At 44.9% G+C, this 20,798-nt stretch overlaps 2 protein-coding genes across 2 annotated transcripts in view; both read left to right on the top strand.

The window, feature by feature from the left end:
• The first annotated feature begins 225 nt into the window (after window positions 1–225).
• viml (vimentin like) lies at window positions 226–5,023 on the top strand. Its single transcript, XM_067253446.1, has 9 exons — window positions 226–781; window positions 1,073–1,133; window positions 2,531–2,626; window positions 2,810–2,971; window positions 3,361–3,486; window positions 3,786–4,006; window positions 4,106–4,149; window positions 4,249–4,337; window positions 4,586–5,023. The coding sequence occupies exons 1-9, from the start codon at window positions 261–263 to the stop codon at window positions 4,625–4,627; spliced, it is 1,362 nt and encodes a 453-aa protein (XP_067109547.1). The 5' UTR covers window positions 226–260; the 3' UTR covers window positions 4,628–5,023.
• Window positions 5,024–5,995: 972 nt separating this feature from the next.
• The window catches only part of pde1cb (phosphodiesterase 1C, calmodulin-dependent b), a 44,241-nt gene continuing 29,438 nt past the window's right edge, over window positions 5,996–20,798 (top strand). Inside the window, exons 1-3 of the mRNA XM_067253860.1 lie at window positions 5,996–6,251; window positions 12,702–12,752; window positions 13,015–13,180. Of these exons, the coding sequence (XP_067109961.1) occupies window positions 5,996–6,251; window positions 12,702–12,752; window positions 13,015–13,180 (473 nt within the window). The remainder of the gene's footprint in view (window positions 6,252–12,701; window positions 12,753–13,014; window positions 13,181–20,798) is intronic.

The raw sequence follows: 20,798 nt of genomic DNA on the forward strand, positions 1-20,798 counted from the left end.
ACATATATGGGTATAGTGTTCCTGCGGTTTAAGAAGAATAGCTCCAAGTGTAATGCTTTCGCTCTCTCTGATAGGATTCCCGTGGTGCCACTCAAATTCGCAAGGCCAGTTATTTCATTTGCATAAGGAGTGGACTATAAATCTCGTCCTGGGACACATTCTTAGTTTGGGAAACTCTACGGAGACAGCAAGGTACAGCAGCAGCAAACTCCAGGAGAGCATTACATCAGCTAACCGTGTAAAAGACTGCTGGATACACAATGTCTTTTCGAAAAACGAATTCCTCATACGAAAGGATGTTTGGAGGAGCAGAGAGACCTAGCTGGTCCAGCCACTCAAGCCGTCAGTTCTCCAGCCCGATGCGCTCCCGGGTCTCCTTCGGTCTATCCTCCGCACCGACCATCCGTGCCTCCAAAACTCATAGGGTCCGCAGCAATGCACCGATGCCTCGGTTGTCATCTGAGAGCTTAGACTTCTCCCTGTCCGATGCGATCAACACCGAATTTAAAACCAACCGCACCAATGAAAAAGCGCAGATGCAAAGTCTGAACGACCGTTTTGCCAGCTACATCGAAAAGGTACGTTTTCTGGAGCAGCAAAACAAGATTCTCCAGGCGGAGTTGGAGCAGCTGCGTGGGAAAGGTACGTCCCGCATTGGCGACCTTTACGAGGAAGAGATGCGGGAACTCAGACGTCAAGTCGACCAACTCACAAACGAAAAGGCCCGAGTCGATGTTCACCGGGACAACCTTGCAGACGACATCGAGCGAATCAGAGAGAAGTAAGCCCAGATACAAATTAAATCAGCCTACTGCTACAATTAATTCATAAAAAGTTTTATGAATTGTAAAAAGTTTTATGAATTGTTGTTTAATTTATAATATAACATGTAGGTCCTAAAATGCTTTTTCAGAGGACAGTACATATCTAGACGTGGGAGTTTGTTTTTGTTAGTTTTTTAGGGGGGCTGGGGTTGGATGGGGGGGGGGATAAAGAGAAAAGCAAATGTTTGCAAAGCAGCACTTTGCTCCCTCAGTCTGCACCTGAGATCAACTTTTTTCTGTCTTTGCAGGTTGCAAGACGAGATTGTCCAGCGTGAGGAGGCTGAAAACACTATGCATAGCTTCAGGCCGGTATGATCAACACTTACTGTTCCTGTAAAGGTCCTGCACACTGACAAAAGCATTTTCATGACAGAATACAGTCAATCGCGGCCCTAGCTTTAAACAGCGAACTCAGGAACAAACTTAGTTTAAACACCTTACCTCCTAACTTGTTTTTCCTTATCTAATCTATCAAAGTTGGCCATGTGGAACGAAGAGTACGCAGCCACGGGATGTCAGAACAGCAGATACAGCATTAAAGTTGGGCCTGCTGAACTGGCCTGGCATAAAGGCCAAGCTGTGTCTGCGGTGCCAAGTCAAGCCTGCAGTAGGGGATCTTTCTCTGTCAGTCTGGGTGGCTGGCTGGTTTGGACAGTCTGGACGCCAGTGTTTATCAGAGCGAAAAGAACACCATGTGATGTGTCCAAGTTTGGGAGACGAACTCTGTCGACAGAATAAATGTGATTTGTTTAAAACACACCTCAATGTCTCAGACATGAGTTGTAGCTCGCATCATGATTGGTCAGAGCCATTTTTATGAAGTAGGGTTAGAGGTGGTGCTCTTCCACAAGGCATCCACTAACACATAGGCATGAAAAACAAGAGGCGCATTGAGCTGTAATACAGTTTAAATGCAGTCAGCGCCAGTGACACGCGCGTTCCATTTGCAGTGTGATTTCCTTCAGCGTCAGGGGACTATGTACTTGGTTCAGGTTGACTGCTGAGGGCAGCATAACTGCAACCTTGACGATCAGTAGACCGCAAGGATAAAGATTCGGTTTGAACATTGATTGGTAGTGGTACTAAACATCACCCTATTTGCTAACACCTCCCCTAATTATCGGTGGGGATCCTTTAATTGTCTCTTGATATTGGCAGGGACATGTCCCCACTGTCCGCCCCTAAACCTACGCAGCCCCTTTGGCTAGCCAGACTGGCAGCCAGGAACACAGAGGGCAGAGCCAGTCAGCCTCTCGGTCCAGGAACACTGCTGAATGGCATACTTTGTCTCAGGCATTAGAGCTGGGCAGAGCTGTGTCCGTGCTAATACCTCAATTACCAGCAGCACCCAGACAAAACCGGCTGTTGTGGGGTTTTGTGTGTGTGGTTTGTGTTATTGTGTTTGTGCACGATTGTTCCTATGGGTCAGTGCACTGGGTTTGCCTGTGTGTGTGTGTGTGCGCAGTGTGCACTGTGAAGCACTGTGAACTGAAGTGGCAACATCCTCATTGTATCTGACAGAGCAGATCGTGCCCATCTGCCAAACGTAGAGTTAGTGTGCCCTGAAGGCGAGGGCATTGTCAAAAGCTTGCCACTGCTGAGATTTGACATAATGGTGGTGTGTGTGAGCTGTGTGGGTCTGTGTGACTAGTGTGTGAGAGTTCCCATAACAAGAGAGCCCGTTCCTGATAGATGTACTTGTGCAGGATGTGGATAATGCTGCTCTTGCCAGACTGGACCTGGAGCGGAAGGTGGAGTCACTTCAGGAAGAAATCAACTTCCTCAAGAAGCTTCACGATGAAGTAAGCACTCGTTTACCCCGTTCGTCCTTTCCCTCTTAACCCTGGGTCCCAAACGTGTTTGAATGACTTGGCCAGCTACCAAGAACCAAGCTGTTTTGCGTCTTAAATCAAGCGCATGATTCAAAAAACGACTGGTTTGGACTGAACTCACAGAGCCTCTAGCTAATGTGCCTGACCCCCCAGGAGCTGCTGGAGCTCCAGAGCCAGATGCAGGAGCAGCATCTGCAGGTGGACGTGGACGTGGCCAAGCCTGATCTGACGGCAGCGCTGAGAGACGTGCGTTTGCAGTACGAGAACCTGGCCACCAAGAACATCCAGGACTCAGAGGACTGGTACAAGTCCAAGGTACAGACTTATAGGGTGCTTCTTTTGCTGTTTTTGTTTTTAGACAGGAAGAAAAGAGTTTAACAAAAAGGGGGTTAAGCCCAGGCTCCGAGTGGTATGGGCATGCGTTAAATGTGAGTTAAGCTAACGGATCATAAAGTACAGATCATCCATGGGGGGGGGGGGTCCGATGCCTGAGTGGTTAGGGAATCGGGCTATTAATCAGAAGGATGCCGGTTTGATTCCCAGCCGTGCAAAATGACGTTGTGTCCTTGGGCAAGGCACTTCACCCTACTTGCCTCGAGGGGAATGTCCCTGTACTTGCTGTAAGTCGCTCTGGATAAGATTGTCTGCTAAATGACTAAATGTAAATCCCTTTCTCTTTTTTACCTTGTGCTTGTGAATGGAAGTTTGCTGACTTGACCGAGGCAGCGGGCCGCAACAGCGAAGCCCTCCGAGTGGCCAAGCAGGAGGCCAATGACTACAGACGGCAGGTGCAGGCTCTTACCTGTGAGGTGGACTCCCTTAAAGGCATGGTAAGTCTGCTTGGTCCTCTCCCGCTCACATCAACATGGGGGAGATAGGATCGAGGAAGTAGGAGTCCCATTTTCAGAATGTTGCACCTTCCTGTGTTCTTCAAATTCACACCCCGTCGCAGATCTCAGGGAGAATGTCAAAATAATACTTCTTCCTCTTCTTTGTTGTTTAAACTTAGACTTCGCTTGACTCAATATGTAAAGGGGCGTTGACAAGGGAACACAGAAGGGAAAGCCTCTGTAGAAAAGAGTACTCTTTTAGGCATTGTCCTCCCTTTGCCCCTCCCTGACACAAACAGAATGAGTCACTGGAACGCCAGACCAGGGAGATGGAAGAGAACTTCTCCTTGGAGACGACAAGTTGCCAGGACACCATTGGGCGTCTGGAGGAAGACATCCGTAACATGAAGGATGAGATGGCCCGTCACTTGAGGGAGTATCAGGACCTGCTCAATGTCAAGATGGCGTTGGACATTGAGATTGCCACCTACAGGAAGCTGCTGGAAGGAGAGGAGAGCAGGTGACACTGGATTACTGTTACGGTTAATTAAGTTTTTTTTAATATTCTGTAAAAGACAAATGTGTTTCTGTGTTGTTATACAAACGTGCTTTTTTACAGGATTTCCACTCCACTGCCGAACTTCTCCTCCATGAACCTGAGAGGTAGATTGAGCTCTTCATCAAAAATATAAATCCTACATGATCAGATGAATCGACGATGACTGCTGAGTTCTCAATATAACACAATCTTCATGTCACCAGAAACTATGGTTCTGGAGTCCAGACCCCATGTGGAAAGTACAAGCACCAAGAGGGTACTGATCAAGACCATTGAAACCAGGGATGGTCAGGTATGACCTTAGTTCAAACCAATATGACAGAGACTACAATGCTATGCATTATTGAAGATACAATGAGGGACATTAACCAGGCAATGTTATTATTACTCTTTGGTACTTTTGGTACTTGCCACAAAGTCCTTGTTTTTTAATGAACACACACTAGGTCTCCTGACGTGAGTCTGTGATTTGATCAAATGATTTCATAATTAATGAATACATGAATGACAGAATCCTAATTAATTTGTTCTCATCCACAGGTGATCAATGAGTCTACCCAGAACCACGATGATTTGCAGTGATCTCCACTGTGTCTCCAATGTGTCTCCACTGACAAAAGACCTGTGGCAACATGAAGTAAAAGCATTTCCCCTCAAGTAAAACAAAACCTCTCCAAAATATCTGGGCACCAGATATTTATGCTGTATGATGAAAGGCCTATCAAGAGGCCCTCCCTATGTTTAGACAAAAAAGCCAAATAAGCTTTCAGATGAGAAATTATAATCATGTTACCTTAAAGTAAACACCGGCCAGCAGCTATACAGTCTTTGTATACTTTCTATGGTCTGTACAAAATAATTAAATGTAACCAAAACTTTAGCAAATGTTTGCAAAGCAGCACCTTGCTCCCTCAGTCTGCACCTGTATGTTTAATGGAAAGACATTCAGATTCCCTTATAGCATTAATAAACTATTTTGAAAAGTTACACATTGGTTTTGAGTAGCGTTCTTCCTCTGCACAGTGCACCTGATGTATTGTAATGGTGTGTGTAAAGCAATCTACAGTTATTACTAAGGTGCCTTAAAAAAATCCATGACGCCTTCTGATGGTTGATACAGTTAGAATGAGTTGGTCTGAGAGGATAATGAGGGGGTAGGTTCGATAGTAAGTGAGGACCTGTTACCACACAGTGAGTTTGGTTTCGACGAGGTTACTCAAACTAGGTACAAACTGACAAACTAGGAACAACTAGCATTTCACGACAATGTATCTTAAATGTACACATTCTGGTTCGGAGCCAGGCCAAGGTACCTCAATAATTCGTGAGATTTGAAAATGAGTCTATGGTTTGTCATAATGTGACTAAGATAGATTTAGTACATGGCTATTGTTGACTGCCATCTACTGTTCAACTTTATGTTAAAAAAGTTGTTTATTTATCGCTTGATTATAAAAATCCCGGTTGCGCTCAACAATGCAATAGGCAAAGGTTAAAACCACGTTCATGTTCTGCAGACAAAAATGCTTACTGTAAATTGAACTACAACAATTTTTCTCCTCGTCATTTGGATTATCCGGGGCTCTATGCAACCTAATTAGTGTAGCTTGTTGTTGCTAGCCTTTGCCCTCGAGAGTTCCTTCTGTTTGCCAAAAAGATCAACTTTCTGCGCGTGACGTCTGTCGTCATACAGGTTGCGCGCGGAGAGAACAGGCTGCTCGAGCAGTCTACCTGATACGAATAGTTTTCTCGAAACATGAACTTGTCTTGGCAATTGCAAACTATTTCAGGGCGTACTCTGGGGAATACAGTAGGCTGTTCACACGATGAGAATATTTCGGCAAATGAATAAATTGAATGGAAAGAGACTGCTTCTTTGAAAACCAGAGTAGGCTATTCTTCAACAGAAAATGACACCAACATACACTGAGTAGCATTCAAATATTTGGAATGGGCTCCGTGACGTCGGCTTTTACAAGAAGAACAAGAAACGCATTTGTCAAAGTGGGTTCAGAACCGGATCATGATTCTGGGCGAAACCAATCGGCACCTGAAACGGCAAAATCGAGAAGCATGCGCTTAAATACACGTTCAAACCAAATTGGGCGTCAGAGCACCCAACAGTCGCTCTCCGAGGTCCTGAACGGACAGGGCAGCGACGGGACACAAAAAACTGTTCGAGAACCTCGTGGAAGTCGACAGAGCGGTAAGTTAAGACTCCTTAAACCGTCACACACTCGCAATAGGCAAAACGGATAACGACAAAGTACTATTTCATATACAGTCAATGGGTCAATGACAGGGTCATATCTTTTCATAGATTTCTGTTCAAGTAAAATGTTCTATCTTAAAAGTAGTTCCCTTCTATAAATAACTGTATAGGGAACAGGTCACTTACTTACTCTCTACAAAGGAGGAAGTTGATAAAAACGAGACCACTACTGTTAACCTATCCTAAAAGTATAAATATAGATATACTGTATACGTATATATTATGTAACCACACACACACACACACACACTCACTCACTCACACTCACTCACTCACTCACTCACTCACACACACACACACACACTCACACACACTCACACACACACACACACACACACACACACACACACACACACACACACACACACACACACACACACACACACAGTCATACACACACAACATTTTGTCCACAGATGTGAGCGTTGCTTTGTCCACCTAAAAAAAGCTTCATAGGAATATCCTGAAAGCAACAGTGACATACTCATAATGAATAGGTACAAAGCCTTTGAAGGCCGATCTGTGGGATGTCTCAACTACAGAAGCATCTCTTTGATGCGAGTGTACTGTACTGCCCGCACTCCCACCAGAAATGTTCAAGAGTATAATTTCTCAAGTGATCTTTATTAGGCCTATGTACAGCAGTTTTCTTTTTAAACATGCACTTGAATGAGTCAAGGTGTTTAGCAGCATTTTGCACTATTTAGTCCCACTCTCCCAACCACATAATCTCCTTAGGAGATGTTAGCCATGTCCCCCCCCCCCCTCTCTCTCTCTCTCTCTCTCTCCCTCTCTCTCTCTCTCTCTCTCTCTCTCTCTCTCTCTCTCTCTGTCTTTCGAACTACCTCTCATCAGTCTCAGTGGAGAATAATCTGTCCCTTGTTGGCTCCTAAAATACCCCATGTTCACCGGTTACCATGGCCACAGGACAGTGATGCCTCATGCAGAATTTCCTGTTCTGTCCCAGGTGAGGAGCACCTGAGCTGTGCCTTACCTCCACATCCCTGAGCTGCTCTCCCCTCTGCTGCTCTCTCCTCTGCCCTAGCCCAGTGGGGCACACACAGCCTAACACTACTCTCTCCTTGACCCCTAGTATTGAGAAGAAAAATATGTCACTTCTGTAGAGGGGGGATTTCAACAGATATTTGTGAATACGATATCAATGCTTCTACATGTGTTTGTATTTACTGAGTTTCAAGGACTTCGAGGACTCAATCATGTGTGTGTTTGTGCATGCTGGTCGGCCACCCAGAGCCAGAGCCCTGCAAGTGCTCCTGTAGTACAACTCCCCTCCTCCTTCAGCAAACAGCTGCACATTTAATTAACCCTTGTGTTATCTTCGGGTCATTCTGACCCATCAGTCATTGTGACCCACCGTCGTATTGCGACAACTGTACCTTATACAAAAACAAAGTGAAGCATTTTCTTTTAACCGTCGGGCTGTCTCAGACCCCCCACATCGCGAGGTTAAAAGAAAAAGCTTTTTTTTAGTTTTTGTATTGGGTAAAATTGGGTAAACACCACAATGGTTCGTTGTGAACCTTCGGGTCATGTGACCCTAAGGCAGCACAAGGGTCAAAGCAGCGGGCCTTGCATGTGTTGCTGTGATCAGTAAGGCGTTTCTGCTCCCACAACAGGGCTGAGAGCACAGCGTCTTGTCAGTCTCCCTCCTCGCTGAGAGACAGCCAGGTGTAAATATAGGACACTGGAGATGCTGTAATAGCCGTGTTGTTGAAGAGCTGCAATTATTCTGTCGTTGATTGTGTTCTTGGCGTAGGAGAGAAGTAGGTCATATCGAGAGGGTGTCCCTGAAATGGAACGAGGGGGGATCCATTTCTCTCCCACCAGAAGGGATTGGATGGTAGAAGACACTGAGACTCAATTCCCTTTCGGTAGATCTTACCCTTTCATAGAGAAGTCCACATCAAAGATGCTAATTGGGTTGTTGTCCATGTACTTTAGGACAGCAAATTGACTAACGAGCAATGGCAACTAATTACGATTTTATCTCAATAATGTTTCCCCAGGGTGTTATGTTCTAACGAACAGAAGAAATGGTTTCGCTAAACCTTCTTCAAGTATTTGGTTTGATTACTTGATGTTGTTACTTTCTTCCCCCACAGTGTTTATTTTGGGTCCAGGCGTGGGAGTAGAGCTGAGTTCTACACATGCCTTAGGTCAACGCTGCGTTAGCACTGTAATTAGCTCAAGTCCCTGTGTTTGGAGAAAATGAACAGATTGATGTCCATTTGGTGTCCAGGGCTTGTGGGTAGGGATTTTCATGATTGAGTTTGGAGAATGTTTGAACATAATCAAAGATCTCCTTCATTCTGACACATCAGTAGGACGTTGTAGACCACAGTATGACTGGGAACCCAAACATTATAACTTAAAGGTTGTGTGTTTTGTTACACATAGGGAGTCAGTTGGCTGAGCGGTGAGGGAGTCGGGCTAGTAATCCGAAGGTTGCCAGTTCGATTCCCGGTCATGCCAACTGACGTTGTGACCTTGGGCAAGACACTTCACCCTACTTGCCTCGGGGGAATGTCCCTGTACTTACTGTAAGTCGCTCTGGATAAGAGCGTCTGCGAAATGTAATGTAAACATGCTAAGTTACAGAACCAACATTTTTTTTATTTATTTTTTTATATTTGCTCATTGCTTGTCAATGTTTTGCCGTGTCATGTCTATAAGGCCAGTTCCACAGATCAACATACAGTATGTCACTTTAAATGGTTCCCTAATGAGTACTTCACTGGGAAATACATGGGTTCCCTGTCTCCCAGTGCTGCTTAATTACCTGCATGTGTCACTGTGGGGACACATGGGAGGAGTACACTGTTCTGGTGATGTTGTCTCGTTCTACAGTCATGTGTTCTAAGGGAGACTATAATTAGTTTGTTTGTTTCCCCGCTTGTTGCATGGGGGATTGTATCGCAGCGTAATAATTAAAAAAAAAGTATGAGGTACATTTCAGTAGTATACTGCCAGTTCATATTCATCAACATGTAGCCACTGTGAGCTTCTCTTGAAGTAAATGTGTGTCCGTTGGGCTTTTTCTTTTTCATCTCCTGATCAAAGGTGAAAGGCAGTTCTTTACAGACATGATAGGGGGCCGGTGTGTTTATGTCTGTGCAGTACTCTGCTACTGTAATAACAAAACAAGACCTACAGTGACCATCCACAGTACCAACATTCTAGCCAGATCATTTGAACCACATCTTTACCTTTGTCATGTTTAAAAAGTCGTTGCTGAAACAAATCAATCATGGAAAAAATAGTTGTAAGCCTTCCAGCAAATGCTAAAATAATGGACGGCAAGCACATGTTGAGGTAAAGTTGTAGGACAGAGGATGAGATGTTCAAAGGAAGAGGAAAAAGACTGCATAATGCAGGAGCCTAAGCTCTTTCTGTTTAACCCCTTCATGCCCTTGGTGCAATGTATGTAATCTCCACAATGTGACTGAAAGGTTTCATGGTTGCCTGGTTACAGTTACGTCTCCATGACAGTGACCCCCCAAGATAATGGATCTTGAACTGAATGTTCTGTATGACCTGTAGTACTTGTTCACAGCTACTGTCACCCACTGCCAACCCCAGCGAATATATATAACAAGCTGAAATTAGTGTAAGATGTCTGTACAAACACTTAATGTATGCTGCAGGGTGCCATTAACGGTTTCAAAGATTTTTCCTTGACCAGTGATTCATCTCTGAAGTAGGCAGGGTTGTAACTGATGTCACCTCCTTCAACGTTTTACTTAATTGGTCTCTCTATTTTAACTCTCATCCGGTAAGGAGGTGGTATATCTTCTTGTCATATCGCCAGATATCATTAGCGGACAGTTACATTATCAGTACCCCACCTGTGTGCTGTATCAGTGTTAACTAGTCACATCTCTGTCACTTTAATAAGCCTATTATCCATAGATTGAACTGTAGCACAGTCCGTGTCTGTCTCATTCCCCTTTGAAATCTACTGGAGGGCTTGATGTGTATACTGGATTGAAGTGTATGAAAATAAGAACCTAATACCCCTTCACACAGTCAAGTTGCCAACCTGAGTCATTTTAATTTGAGACTTGCAAATGATAGAGCCCATGAATCCAAATAAACAATTTTAAGGTCAAATGTTTGAATAGATGTTTCTGGAATCGCAGAACCATACAGAGTCATATTTATTCTGATAGCTTTATCTTTAGCTTCCTCTCAAAGCACTGATTTGCTACCGTAAATGTATCGAACGTGCCTTGAATGAAACAGTGGTGATGTGAGAATATGATGTCTTGTTTTGGAAACAGCAGGAGACAGAAACAACCAGGTCTCATAACAGGTCTTTAGAGTCTGGAGCGAAGGGACACCCTAACTGGCACCACAAGCAACTGCATTCTTAGTAATACACCCAGAATATGTTCATTTAAAAAATGATTTAAAAGGTGTGTTTTTTTCTTTTCTTATTATAAACCATACCAAATCCAAGCCTATAAGTATTTCCTTTTAAGATATTCTATCGATGACAAAGGTTAACGGTCAATATAAGTCTTAAAAAATGGTGCCACACTTCACCTACAAGTGTCATGTCTCAGAGCTCAGCTGGAAAACAAGCCATGCCTTCAAAAAGGAGCCGGCCTCAAAACCTCTTCATAATTAGAGGGGCGTTCAGAAACATGAAACATGAAAAATGTCATACTTGAAATGTCAGCCAGCGCTAATAAGGGGACCAAACCTCTGCCCAGTGTACCATACCTGTGCTTAAGAGCAGAGCAATCCTGAGAGGATAATCAGAAATACAGTATAAATGGCCGGAGACAACACAACTAAATCAATCATATGACAACAGGGGTAAAAGAACAGAAATGCTAGCAGAAATGCAACATTTGATTTAAATGATTAATGCTAGACGAGAACATTTGACAGCTGGATATACATCAATCTAGGTTTTGACCTGTGGAGCCTCAGTAAGCGTGGCTGGATCCACTTAGAAAATTGTAGGATTGAACATTTCTTAGAGTTTGCGGGGCTGGAGTTGTTGCCACGAGTGAGCTGATGTTAAGAGCTCGCCTGCTAAACATGTCACGCTGACTCAGTCACCGATGAACCCCCACCCCTACCCTTCCCCTGCACACCTTCACTCACAACACTCTCGGGGGAAGTGCTAGGAGGTGTGGACGGAGAGCTGTTCGGCTGAGGTACGAGAGGAAAGATAGAGAGAGACGTTGGTGGCTGGGGTGAGAAATTTGCGGCGCGAGGAGCAGAGAGGAGGAGACGGAGAAGTCAGTTGTGGTGCTCGGCTTGCAGGGTCGAGCCGTAGTCGCTGACAACACGAACAGGGGCGAACTCAACTCGTAACTACTGTGAAAAATACTTCTTCACTTCTTCATTTGCAAAGAGAAGCCGAGTCTGTGATCTAACGAAGCAGCGCAGAGGAGAGGAGAGGACAGAGTGAGTCTAACAGCAATGGAAGCTTTGTCCAAGAAGCAGAGGTTTAAGAAGGGCAGGAGTGCCACGTTCAGCATTGACGGATTCAACATCACAATAGGTGAGTGCAGTGGAGAGAGAGAGAGAGAGAGAGAGAGAGAGAGAGAGAGAGAGAGAGAGAGAGAGAGAGAGAGAGAGAGGGAGAGAAAGAAAGAGCGAAAGAGGGAGAGAGAGAGAGAAAGAGAGAGAGAGAGAACAAGTGAGATGATTGCCTGAGATGTATAGGACAGAGGGCCAGGACTGCATTGAGTGGCTATGAAAGATTTTGGACCTGGTATGAATGCTCATCAAATCACCATGATTTTGCAAAACCACTCAGGGTGTGACTACTGATTCAAACTGACCCAACTGACAATGTGGAATTGTGTTATGGATTGTCAGTGTATGTCATAACCCTTACTGTTGAGTACAGACACGCTTATTGAGTTTATCCCTTACCTCATATCACCATTCGCTTCAGGGTGGCATCTGTCGTCATGGTTACATCAGTATGTCAAGGAAATCCATTGATCTTTGGGCCTGAATTCATTCTTGATAGCACTTTGTCAATCATCTACTGCCAACCATAACTTCACCCTGTGAGGTCACCTGTCCTAGTCTTATCGCTCGACTGTAATATAATTAACGTCTGTACACAAAAAAGTTACCTAAATGCTTCCTGTTTATGTATGACATCTGTTAAATACAGGTTTGCACTATGAGGAAGTATATTGTTGACACAACTGCATGAGATAGCGTTTGTGCTAGAGTGAATGGAAATAACATAACTGAATACAGTATTATTGTCTGGCAAACTCTCCTGTGCCTTCCAAGCCAAATTTGAGCCAGAGATAAGCATTTCACACCAACACCTGACGTCTCTTAATTTAACATTTACGGCTTTGTCCTCTTTTTCTACTTCTCCAGTGGCAAATGAGGATGGAGAGAGTTCTACCAAACCCCTGGCCAGGTTTGCACGTAAGTCTCATTGCTTATTTGTTTATCGTCCTGGGGATTTACAGATTTACTGCAAGGAATGACAAGACAGAGATTGCACTTTATGGCCACAAGGTGGCAGCAATACCAAAGACCCTAGTTAATCACAGCTGCGACGAGACCAAATCCTCATCCAACATTATCCTCAGCAATAACATCAGCAATCTTTGAGAATAAATAGATTCTTGCAGTCCAAACTGACATTTTAGATAACTTTTCCCATTTGCGTCCTGTGCCATTGCAGGCTCAAAGTCCCAGAGTGTTTTGTGGACCGCCATCACAGCAGGGATGGGGATCAAAGACAAGGAGGCCACAGGTGCCCTGAACGACCCCCGGAGTGTGGAGGAGATCCTGGCTGATGAACTCCCTTCTGCAGACGGACCCGACGCCACTGAGAAAACTGCTCTCAGGTTAGGTGCTGCCCTCTCTCCTCTCTCCTGTCTCCTCTCTCCTCTCTCCTGTCTCCTCTCTCCTGTCTCCTCTCTCCTGTCTCCTTTCTCCTCTTTCCTCTCTCCTGTCTCCTCTCTCCTCTTTCCTCTTTCTTCTCTCCTCTCTCCTGTCTCCTGTCGCAGGCTCAGTCCTACCAGGACAAGCTCCTTTTGACTTTTGGGAGAGTTATTTGAGTGATTTTTCGCCTGTTGTGTTAAAGCGAAAGGGAAACAGTCCTGGGGTACTACCTGGAGCAGCGATTTGAACCTCAGTGTCCACAGTCTTGCATAAGACTGTTGAAGCTAATGTATAAGATTACAATAAGACCAGGTGAGTTGCAACCATGGTATAGGTATAGTATAACCATAGTGTATGCATTCTATTGCGAGGGACAGTGTTATGACTGGTGCTTCTAGTCTGTCAAAAGGTTGGGTTGATATGCTCCTCCCGTTCATGTGGCCGGACTGGAGCCAGGAATGGTTGATGCATTTAGCACTCTAAACTGTAAACAAACACAGACACAAACACACACACGCAGACACACACACAAACTCTCAACGGCTCATTGCAATGCACAGGTCTGGACAAGGTACTCAAGGGGACACAGGTCTGATTGATTCCACTAGATAATGAGGACTCGCCACCAGAATTACCATAATGTGTTGTCACTTTTGTAATATTGTATGTCATGATACACATAACACCAATTAACCTGTGAGAACCCCGGAGACGGGTAAAAATGCCAGGGGTGTCACATGTGGAACATGTTGACAAGGAGACACTAAAGATGCAAAAGGCGTAAACAGAGTGTGAGTCATTATGCTCAAGACGAGGCCACTGCCGGGGCGGGGGGGGGGGGGGGGGGGGGGGGGCAGGGGCAGGGGGGGGGAAGCAGTTATAGGTAAGCAAAGAACAAACCATCATTCCAAGTCGGTAAAGAGGTTGTTTTGGTGTGAGTGGGACTTCAAAAGATTGTTTCATCCCGTCATGAGCGTGTACTGTGGTATTGTTAACTGCACCCAAGAATTGCAGATTCATGTTGTCTATACAAGACTGTAAGTAGCAGAAGTCTGTTTTGAAAGCGTGTCGCTTTTGTAAAGCATGTGTAAAGCTATGGCAAACAGTATTCAAAGGTGCACAGACGGTGACTTGACAGACCTCTACTTGTTTAGTTAACTGTTTTTCTTTAACACCGTTCCCCACATTCAGACAGTTTCACAGCCTTGTTCAGAAATTACAAGTGCGTTTTGATATCTTCGTTCTCGCTGATCTTTCCAATGATAGAGCCCCTGTTACCCATCTCACTGTCCCTGAGAATGCAGGTTTGTTTCCTGTAGAGGGGGGTCATGGGAAGCAAAGTCATTTTCCAGTTGACTGGAGGCAGCTTGGCGCCTTCATGTAAAAACGACGACAGAGAGATGAAAGAAAAATATGACCCAATGATAGAATAGTTTGGCACGTCAGAGCAAAGTAACCAAGGAGAAGGTTACTTCCTGTTTACAACACAGACATTTTTTCCGAAAGAATTGACCTGGCTTTTGGCTTGAAAGAATGACTGTTGCTATTAGACAGGAACCCCCCCCCCCCACACACACACACACACACAGGAACACAAAAACAAAAGAATGTGTGTGTGTGGCTGTGTGTGTAGTCAGTTGATTATCTTAGTATGAGCCTGCATATTAACCTGCGTGTGGTAATCAAGGAAAGGGAGGAGGTTAGAAGGCCCTGCCAGCATCACGGGGCAGGGTGATGAAATGTCCATAAAACCTTCTCCCTCCCTGTCATCACAGAAGCCAGTAGTGGTCGGTCTCATCCAGGCTGTGGTAATTAGATCATGTGGGAGACAGACTCTCTGCTGGGGACCAGTAAGAGCCAGGAGAGAGAGGGAGAGAGGTAGAGATAATTGAACAGCCGTTCAATCAGAACAGCTACCGAGTGTTTTTTAAAGAATTTGTTTCGTTTCCTGTGTTCCGCTCAAAGGTCGTGTTGTGAATGACACCACGATCTATGACTTTGTCTCGTTTAAATTGCAGTTGTGCTTATGTATTTGCGCACTGGCTACCCTGCTGTCAAGGAGTCAAGGGGATGGTTTCAGGTAAACAGGTTGCTTTTCTGTTGCCGTCGACAACGTCCCTAGTTGTACAGTGACAGAAAACAACATGGTGCCATTAGCAATGTAAATACCCACTGATTTGTGACGGTGGTGGTGTCATGCTGTTGCTGGTGCTCATTAGAGCTTGCCTGTATAGATATAAAGCATCGACAGCTAATGAATGAGCTTGCTTTGGTACAAAAGGTGTATACAGCACCAGTAGTTTACTGAAGCACACACCTACTGCATTGTCAATGGCTCCACTCATGTTCATTAGGCAGCTAATCGTGTTTTGTTGAATGTGCGCTAACTCTGTGGCCTACAATCATGTGTGTGCACACACACACACAGACACGCAGAAGCACACACACAGATACACGCAAACACACACACTCACATTCATCAACTCTGGCACAGTGATTTATCTCTAAGTTAATTGGATGTCATGCGCTGTGATGCACTCGTTTCTTGATTAATAGGCTCCTATCCGTTGTTAGTCTGCTAATGTTTAGCAAGGCTGACCACTCTCCGTCCAGATCAGGCACAAAGATGGTCATCACTTCTCTCGTCCTACCCCCCCCCATCCCCACCACCACCACCACCTCCACACACACACACACACACACACACACACACACACACACACACACACCAGACACAAACAGACCAAGGTTTTGGATATAATGAGGTCCCACTACCCACTGCTGCCAGGTGTAAAGGGCACAAGGCAGAGTGATTCATCAACATGATAAAAAGCTTACCTCCATGATGATTGTGTTAATCAGCCATATCATCACAGCTTGGTGTCTTCTGATCAGTCAGGTACCATGGTTTCGGGATGGGCTCTACATCATGCTGCTGAATAGAGAAAGGATTTGCTTTGTCATACTGTATCAAGTAGATTACTCAATAATGACTTAGATGGAGGTCTAAGTTAAGATCTATTTGCATCCAACTGATAATATGAGGCTTGACATAATCATGTAATATTACTTATACTGAAATATAATAATGTAATATTATTATAGTATGTAATGTAATAATGTAATATTATTATAGTATGTAATATAATAATGTAATATTATTATAGTATGTAATGTAATAATGTAATATGACCATCCCCACACACTGCAGAATGACATGTGATCAAATAGAGTCTGAAATAAAGCTACATTAACTGGTAACACTTTAGAATAGCTCACACAATTCATAATTTATTAAGCATTTGTTACCTATTAGTTAACGGTTTGTTCACCATTAATCTGTATAAGTGTTGGGATGTGTAATCACTTTTGGAGAATGCACCTTTGCCTTACGTCTCAAACACTCTCATTTGTGGACTTGTTCCATAACAATGAATGACCTCTGACCTGGTCTAGGGTTCAGACTGTGAAGCAAACCCCCAATGATCACATAGAGACAGCGTCGTGACTTGACAGCAAGGGACATGTCACAGAGAGATCAGAATATATATAAGAGCGTCTGCTAAATGACTAAAAATATCCCAGTGTAGGTGGAAACTGTCATTAAGTGAATCCAGAACCTTGACCTCTTAGTGAACCCGGCGAAAATCTGATGAAGCTGATGAAGATGCCGATGATGAAGATGATGATGGGATCCATTCATAGCAGCAGACAGAATTGACTTGAGTGTGATCTGACTACTGTAATGTAAATACACTCTACCAGACTGAAAACCCTATTGGATCTGTCCACAACTCAATCACTTGAGTCCAGGTGAATTAGTGACCTTCGCCCTCCCAGGGGATCTCCCTGGAGAGGATGGTAATGAGAGTCCTTATCCCCCTAGCCTTTCCCTACCCCACGAAAGAGGAAGTCATATTAGGTGATAGATGACGTCTTGAAAATGTGGTCATTACCTTGGAGTGAATTGCTATTTTGATGCATAGCTCTGTATCGACTGGTGTGCAAATTCAAATGAGATTTGAATTTTTTATGCGTCTCTAAATGGCTGGAACTAAGTCTCTTATTTTCTTCTGATGGGAAGGTGCCCGAGTCGGTGAGAGGGATACCTTGGTCGTCCTGTTTTCAGCCGATCTGTGCTTCAGTTTAGCTAGGCCTCGTATGACTCATACGACACTGCACCTCATGATCAAATATTATTAAATGCAATAAATCAGACTCTGTTTTTGAAACAGACTTGTCAAGTGAGATGTGGGATAAATAATTTCCTTGACTTGTTACCGGACTTACACCACACACATGAACACAGATGCAAACACATTCATTCAGCCCTGCTACAGTTTAAAGAAAGTAACAATCAAGTTTGTGTTTGTGTGTCTTTGTGTGTCTTTGCCGAAGTACATTCGGGCCCTGTGTTTGACTTTCAGTCTCACATTTCATCAAGATCCGTTTTCATTTGCAAATACACTTCAGATGTAATCTAATAATGGAAACAGAAAATGTGCTTTGAAAGGCCTAGTATTTCAACTATTAAGAAATGTTCTGGTAGATAATGAATTCATTCTGTCATGCCCTGTCACTGCCCGAAGGCTGTGTTCCACATCCTTTTTAATTAAACAGCATGACCACAGTTACCTTTTTTGGCTTTAACATTGAAAACATTTCTCCATGGCATTCCTAGAGGGCTCTGACTTCATGTCTCCTTCAGTGCCACATTCTTGTCCCAGCTATTTTCAGAGCGGAATTTGGGCTTCTTGAGAGATCAACGCTGTCAAATTCTTAAAGCTTTTTAAGGTTTTCTTCAACTAATGTAGTCTGTGTGAGCTTAATAAACATTGGGGCCTCAAAGATGCAGTCAATGTAGGCAGAGAGACCTGTTAGACATGACTACTGTACGTGCATCGTTTAATCATGGAAGTCCGCATGACTCCAAAGACAGGCATTTACTTAACTGCACATCACCCTGTCTCACGCTACGGAAAAATAAAGAGTTGGTTTCCTGGCCAATCACATCCAGTTATTGTGTCGAGTTGGTTTAGCTTCTGCCACTGCATGGCGTGAATGGGTTAAGGGACAGCTCACTTTTTAAACCATTTCACAAGTCCGAAAGACATGTCCTCCATATCGTAAGAGGTTGATCTGACCTCAAGATAATACTGCACGTCTGAACGTGTTGCGTAAGTCCAGCAGTGGGAAGCAGGTGCAGGGTTGACCAGTGTGACACGGTGGAAATGACTCCTGATTGAAGAGGAGAGTATTTGCAGCAGGATTATTCGACAGGCTTTACTGATGGCCTGGGGGTTTCTCTGTGGAGGCCTACACACACACACACACACACACACACACACACACACACACACACACACACACACACACACACACACACACACACACACACATACGTACACACACACACACACACACACACACACACACACACACACACACACACACACACAATACGTACACACACACACACACACACACACACACACACACACACACACACACACACACACACACACACACACACACACAATACGTACACACACACACACACGCACACACACACACACACCACACACACACACACACACACACACACACACACACACACACACACACACACAATACGTACACACACACACACACACACACACACACACACAATACGTACACACACTTACATTCACACACACACACTACATACACATACACATAGACTTGTACAAACATTACACGCCCTTGAACTGATATACACACAAAGTACCCACACACTCCATTCAGTACGCACACACTTAGATAGATGCACACCACACACACACACACAGCAGCATCTCAAAAGACTAAAAGAACACCTTGAAAATATCGAGGCGGATTGGAGTGAGATTGGAGGAGGCAGGGTGAGTGCAGCTTTGAAGAGCCCAACGTAGGGAGGAGGAGGAGGGGGTGGTGGTCCACACACAGCCCCCTCCAGAACCCCCCTCCACAGCCCCTGCCCTCTACCCAAGCTCTGAGAGGGCCCACCTGAGCAGATGAAAGCGGGGTCTTAGAGGGGACTCGCTGGCATTATCCCTGCATCCTGCATCAAGTGATTGGAAGGGCTGGGAGGAGTCTGATTCATCCCTCCACTCTGCCACACTGCAGCAGCAGCTACAGCGCATCTTTGGAGATAGACGTCGGATAATAGAGGTTTGGGGGAGGGAGGGGAGGGAGGGAGAGGAAAGGGGGAGACAGCGAGAGCGACTGGTGTAGAGATAGAGAGGGAGAGAGAGGGAAAGAGAGGGAGAGAGGGAGAGAGAGAGAGAGAGAGAGAGAGAGAGAGAGAGAGAGAGAGAGAGAGAGAGAGAGTTGAGAGAATCAGAAGCCGGTGTGTGCTGGTGGCCCGTCGTGAGAGGAAAGTGGCAGGCGTGGCAAGGCGGGAGAGCTCCTCCGATTTGTTTTGTTGTCCTCTGCAATTTGAATATCAGTCAGTGAAGTAGGCCACTTAGCAGATCAATTTCAAAGGATATTTGCATGGTGGATTGGCCGATGGGTAGGGTACGATGTATATTGAGCTCTCTGAAAAGGGTCTGTTGTGATGGAGAAAATGTAAGCACTTTGGGTCTAAACCTCTGCTTTCAGAGTTATTGGGTTCTTGCCTGTCAGGCCTTCTGTCCGTTCCTTTATGCCTCCACTGTTTTGTTGTAGCGATCATGAAAAGAGGAAAACACGAAAGGACAAGCAACTTGAAAAGAGGAAGGGAAAAACATCTTTGCTTTTACTCCAGGGATTTAAAGAGCAATTGAAGTATCATTCTGCCACTATGTGGTCGAATATTTCACAGAGATTATTGTGTGTGTGTGTGTTGAGTGGAGTGCATTTATGTGTTTGTGACTGCACAAACACATAACGTTTCGCATGTGATTTAATCGGTACAAGGCATATAGTACCGATTAATGTCACATGGAATTCTTGTATAGGTTACATAACAAGGTCTGATTGAGTCTCAGATGTTAAACCGTTCATCAGAGAAAGCAACAAGCAACTTTTCTATCCTGCACCCCAAAGTCAACCCTCCCCTCTCGTCACACCCTGTGTTTCACCATCCCTCCCTCTTCCCTCTACCATCCCCACTCACTCACTCTCTCACTCACTCACTCTCTCCCATCCCTCCCTCTTCCCTCTACCATCCCCACTCACTCACTCTCTCACTCACTCACTCTCTCCCATCCCTCCCTCTTCCCTCTACCATCCCCACTCACTCACTCTCTCACTCACTCACTCACTCTCTCCCATCCCTCCCTCTTCCCTCTACCATCCCCACTCACTCACTCTCTCACTCACTCTCTCCCATCCCTCCCTCTTCCCTCTACCATCCCCACTCACTCACTCTCTCACTCACTCACTCTCTCCCATCCCTCCCTCTTCTCTCTACCATCCCCACTCACTCTCTCTCTCACTCACTCACTCACTCACTCACTCACTCTCTCCCATCCCTCCCTCTTCCCTCTACCATCCCCACTCACTCACTCACTCACTCACTCTCTCCCATCCCTCTTCCCTCTACCATCCCCACTCACTCACTCATTCACTCACTCT

The sequence above is a fragment of the Osmerus mordax genome, chromosome 16 (assembly GCF_038355195.1).
Source record: "Osmerus mordax isolate fOsmMor3 chromosome 16, fOsmMor3.pri, whole genome shotgun sequence".
In the NCBI taxonomy this organism is placed as follows: Eukaryota; Metazoa; Chordata; class Actinopteri; order Osmeriformes; family Osmeridae; genus Osmerus; species Osmerus mordax.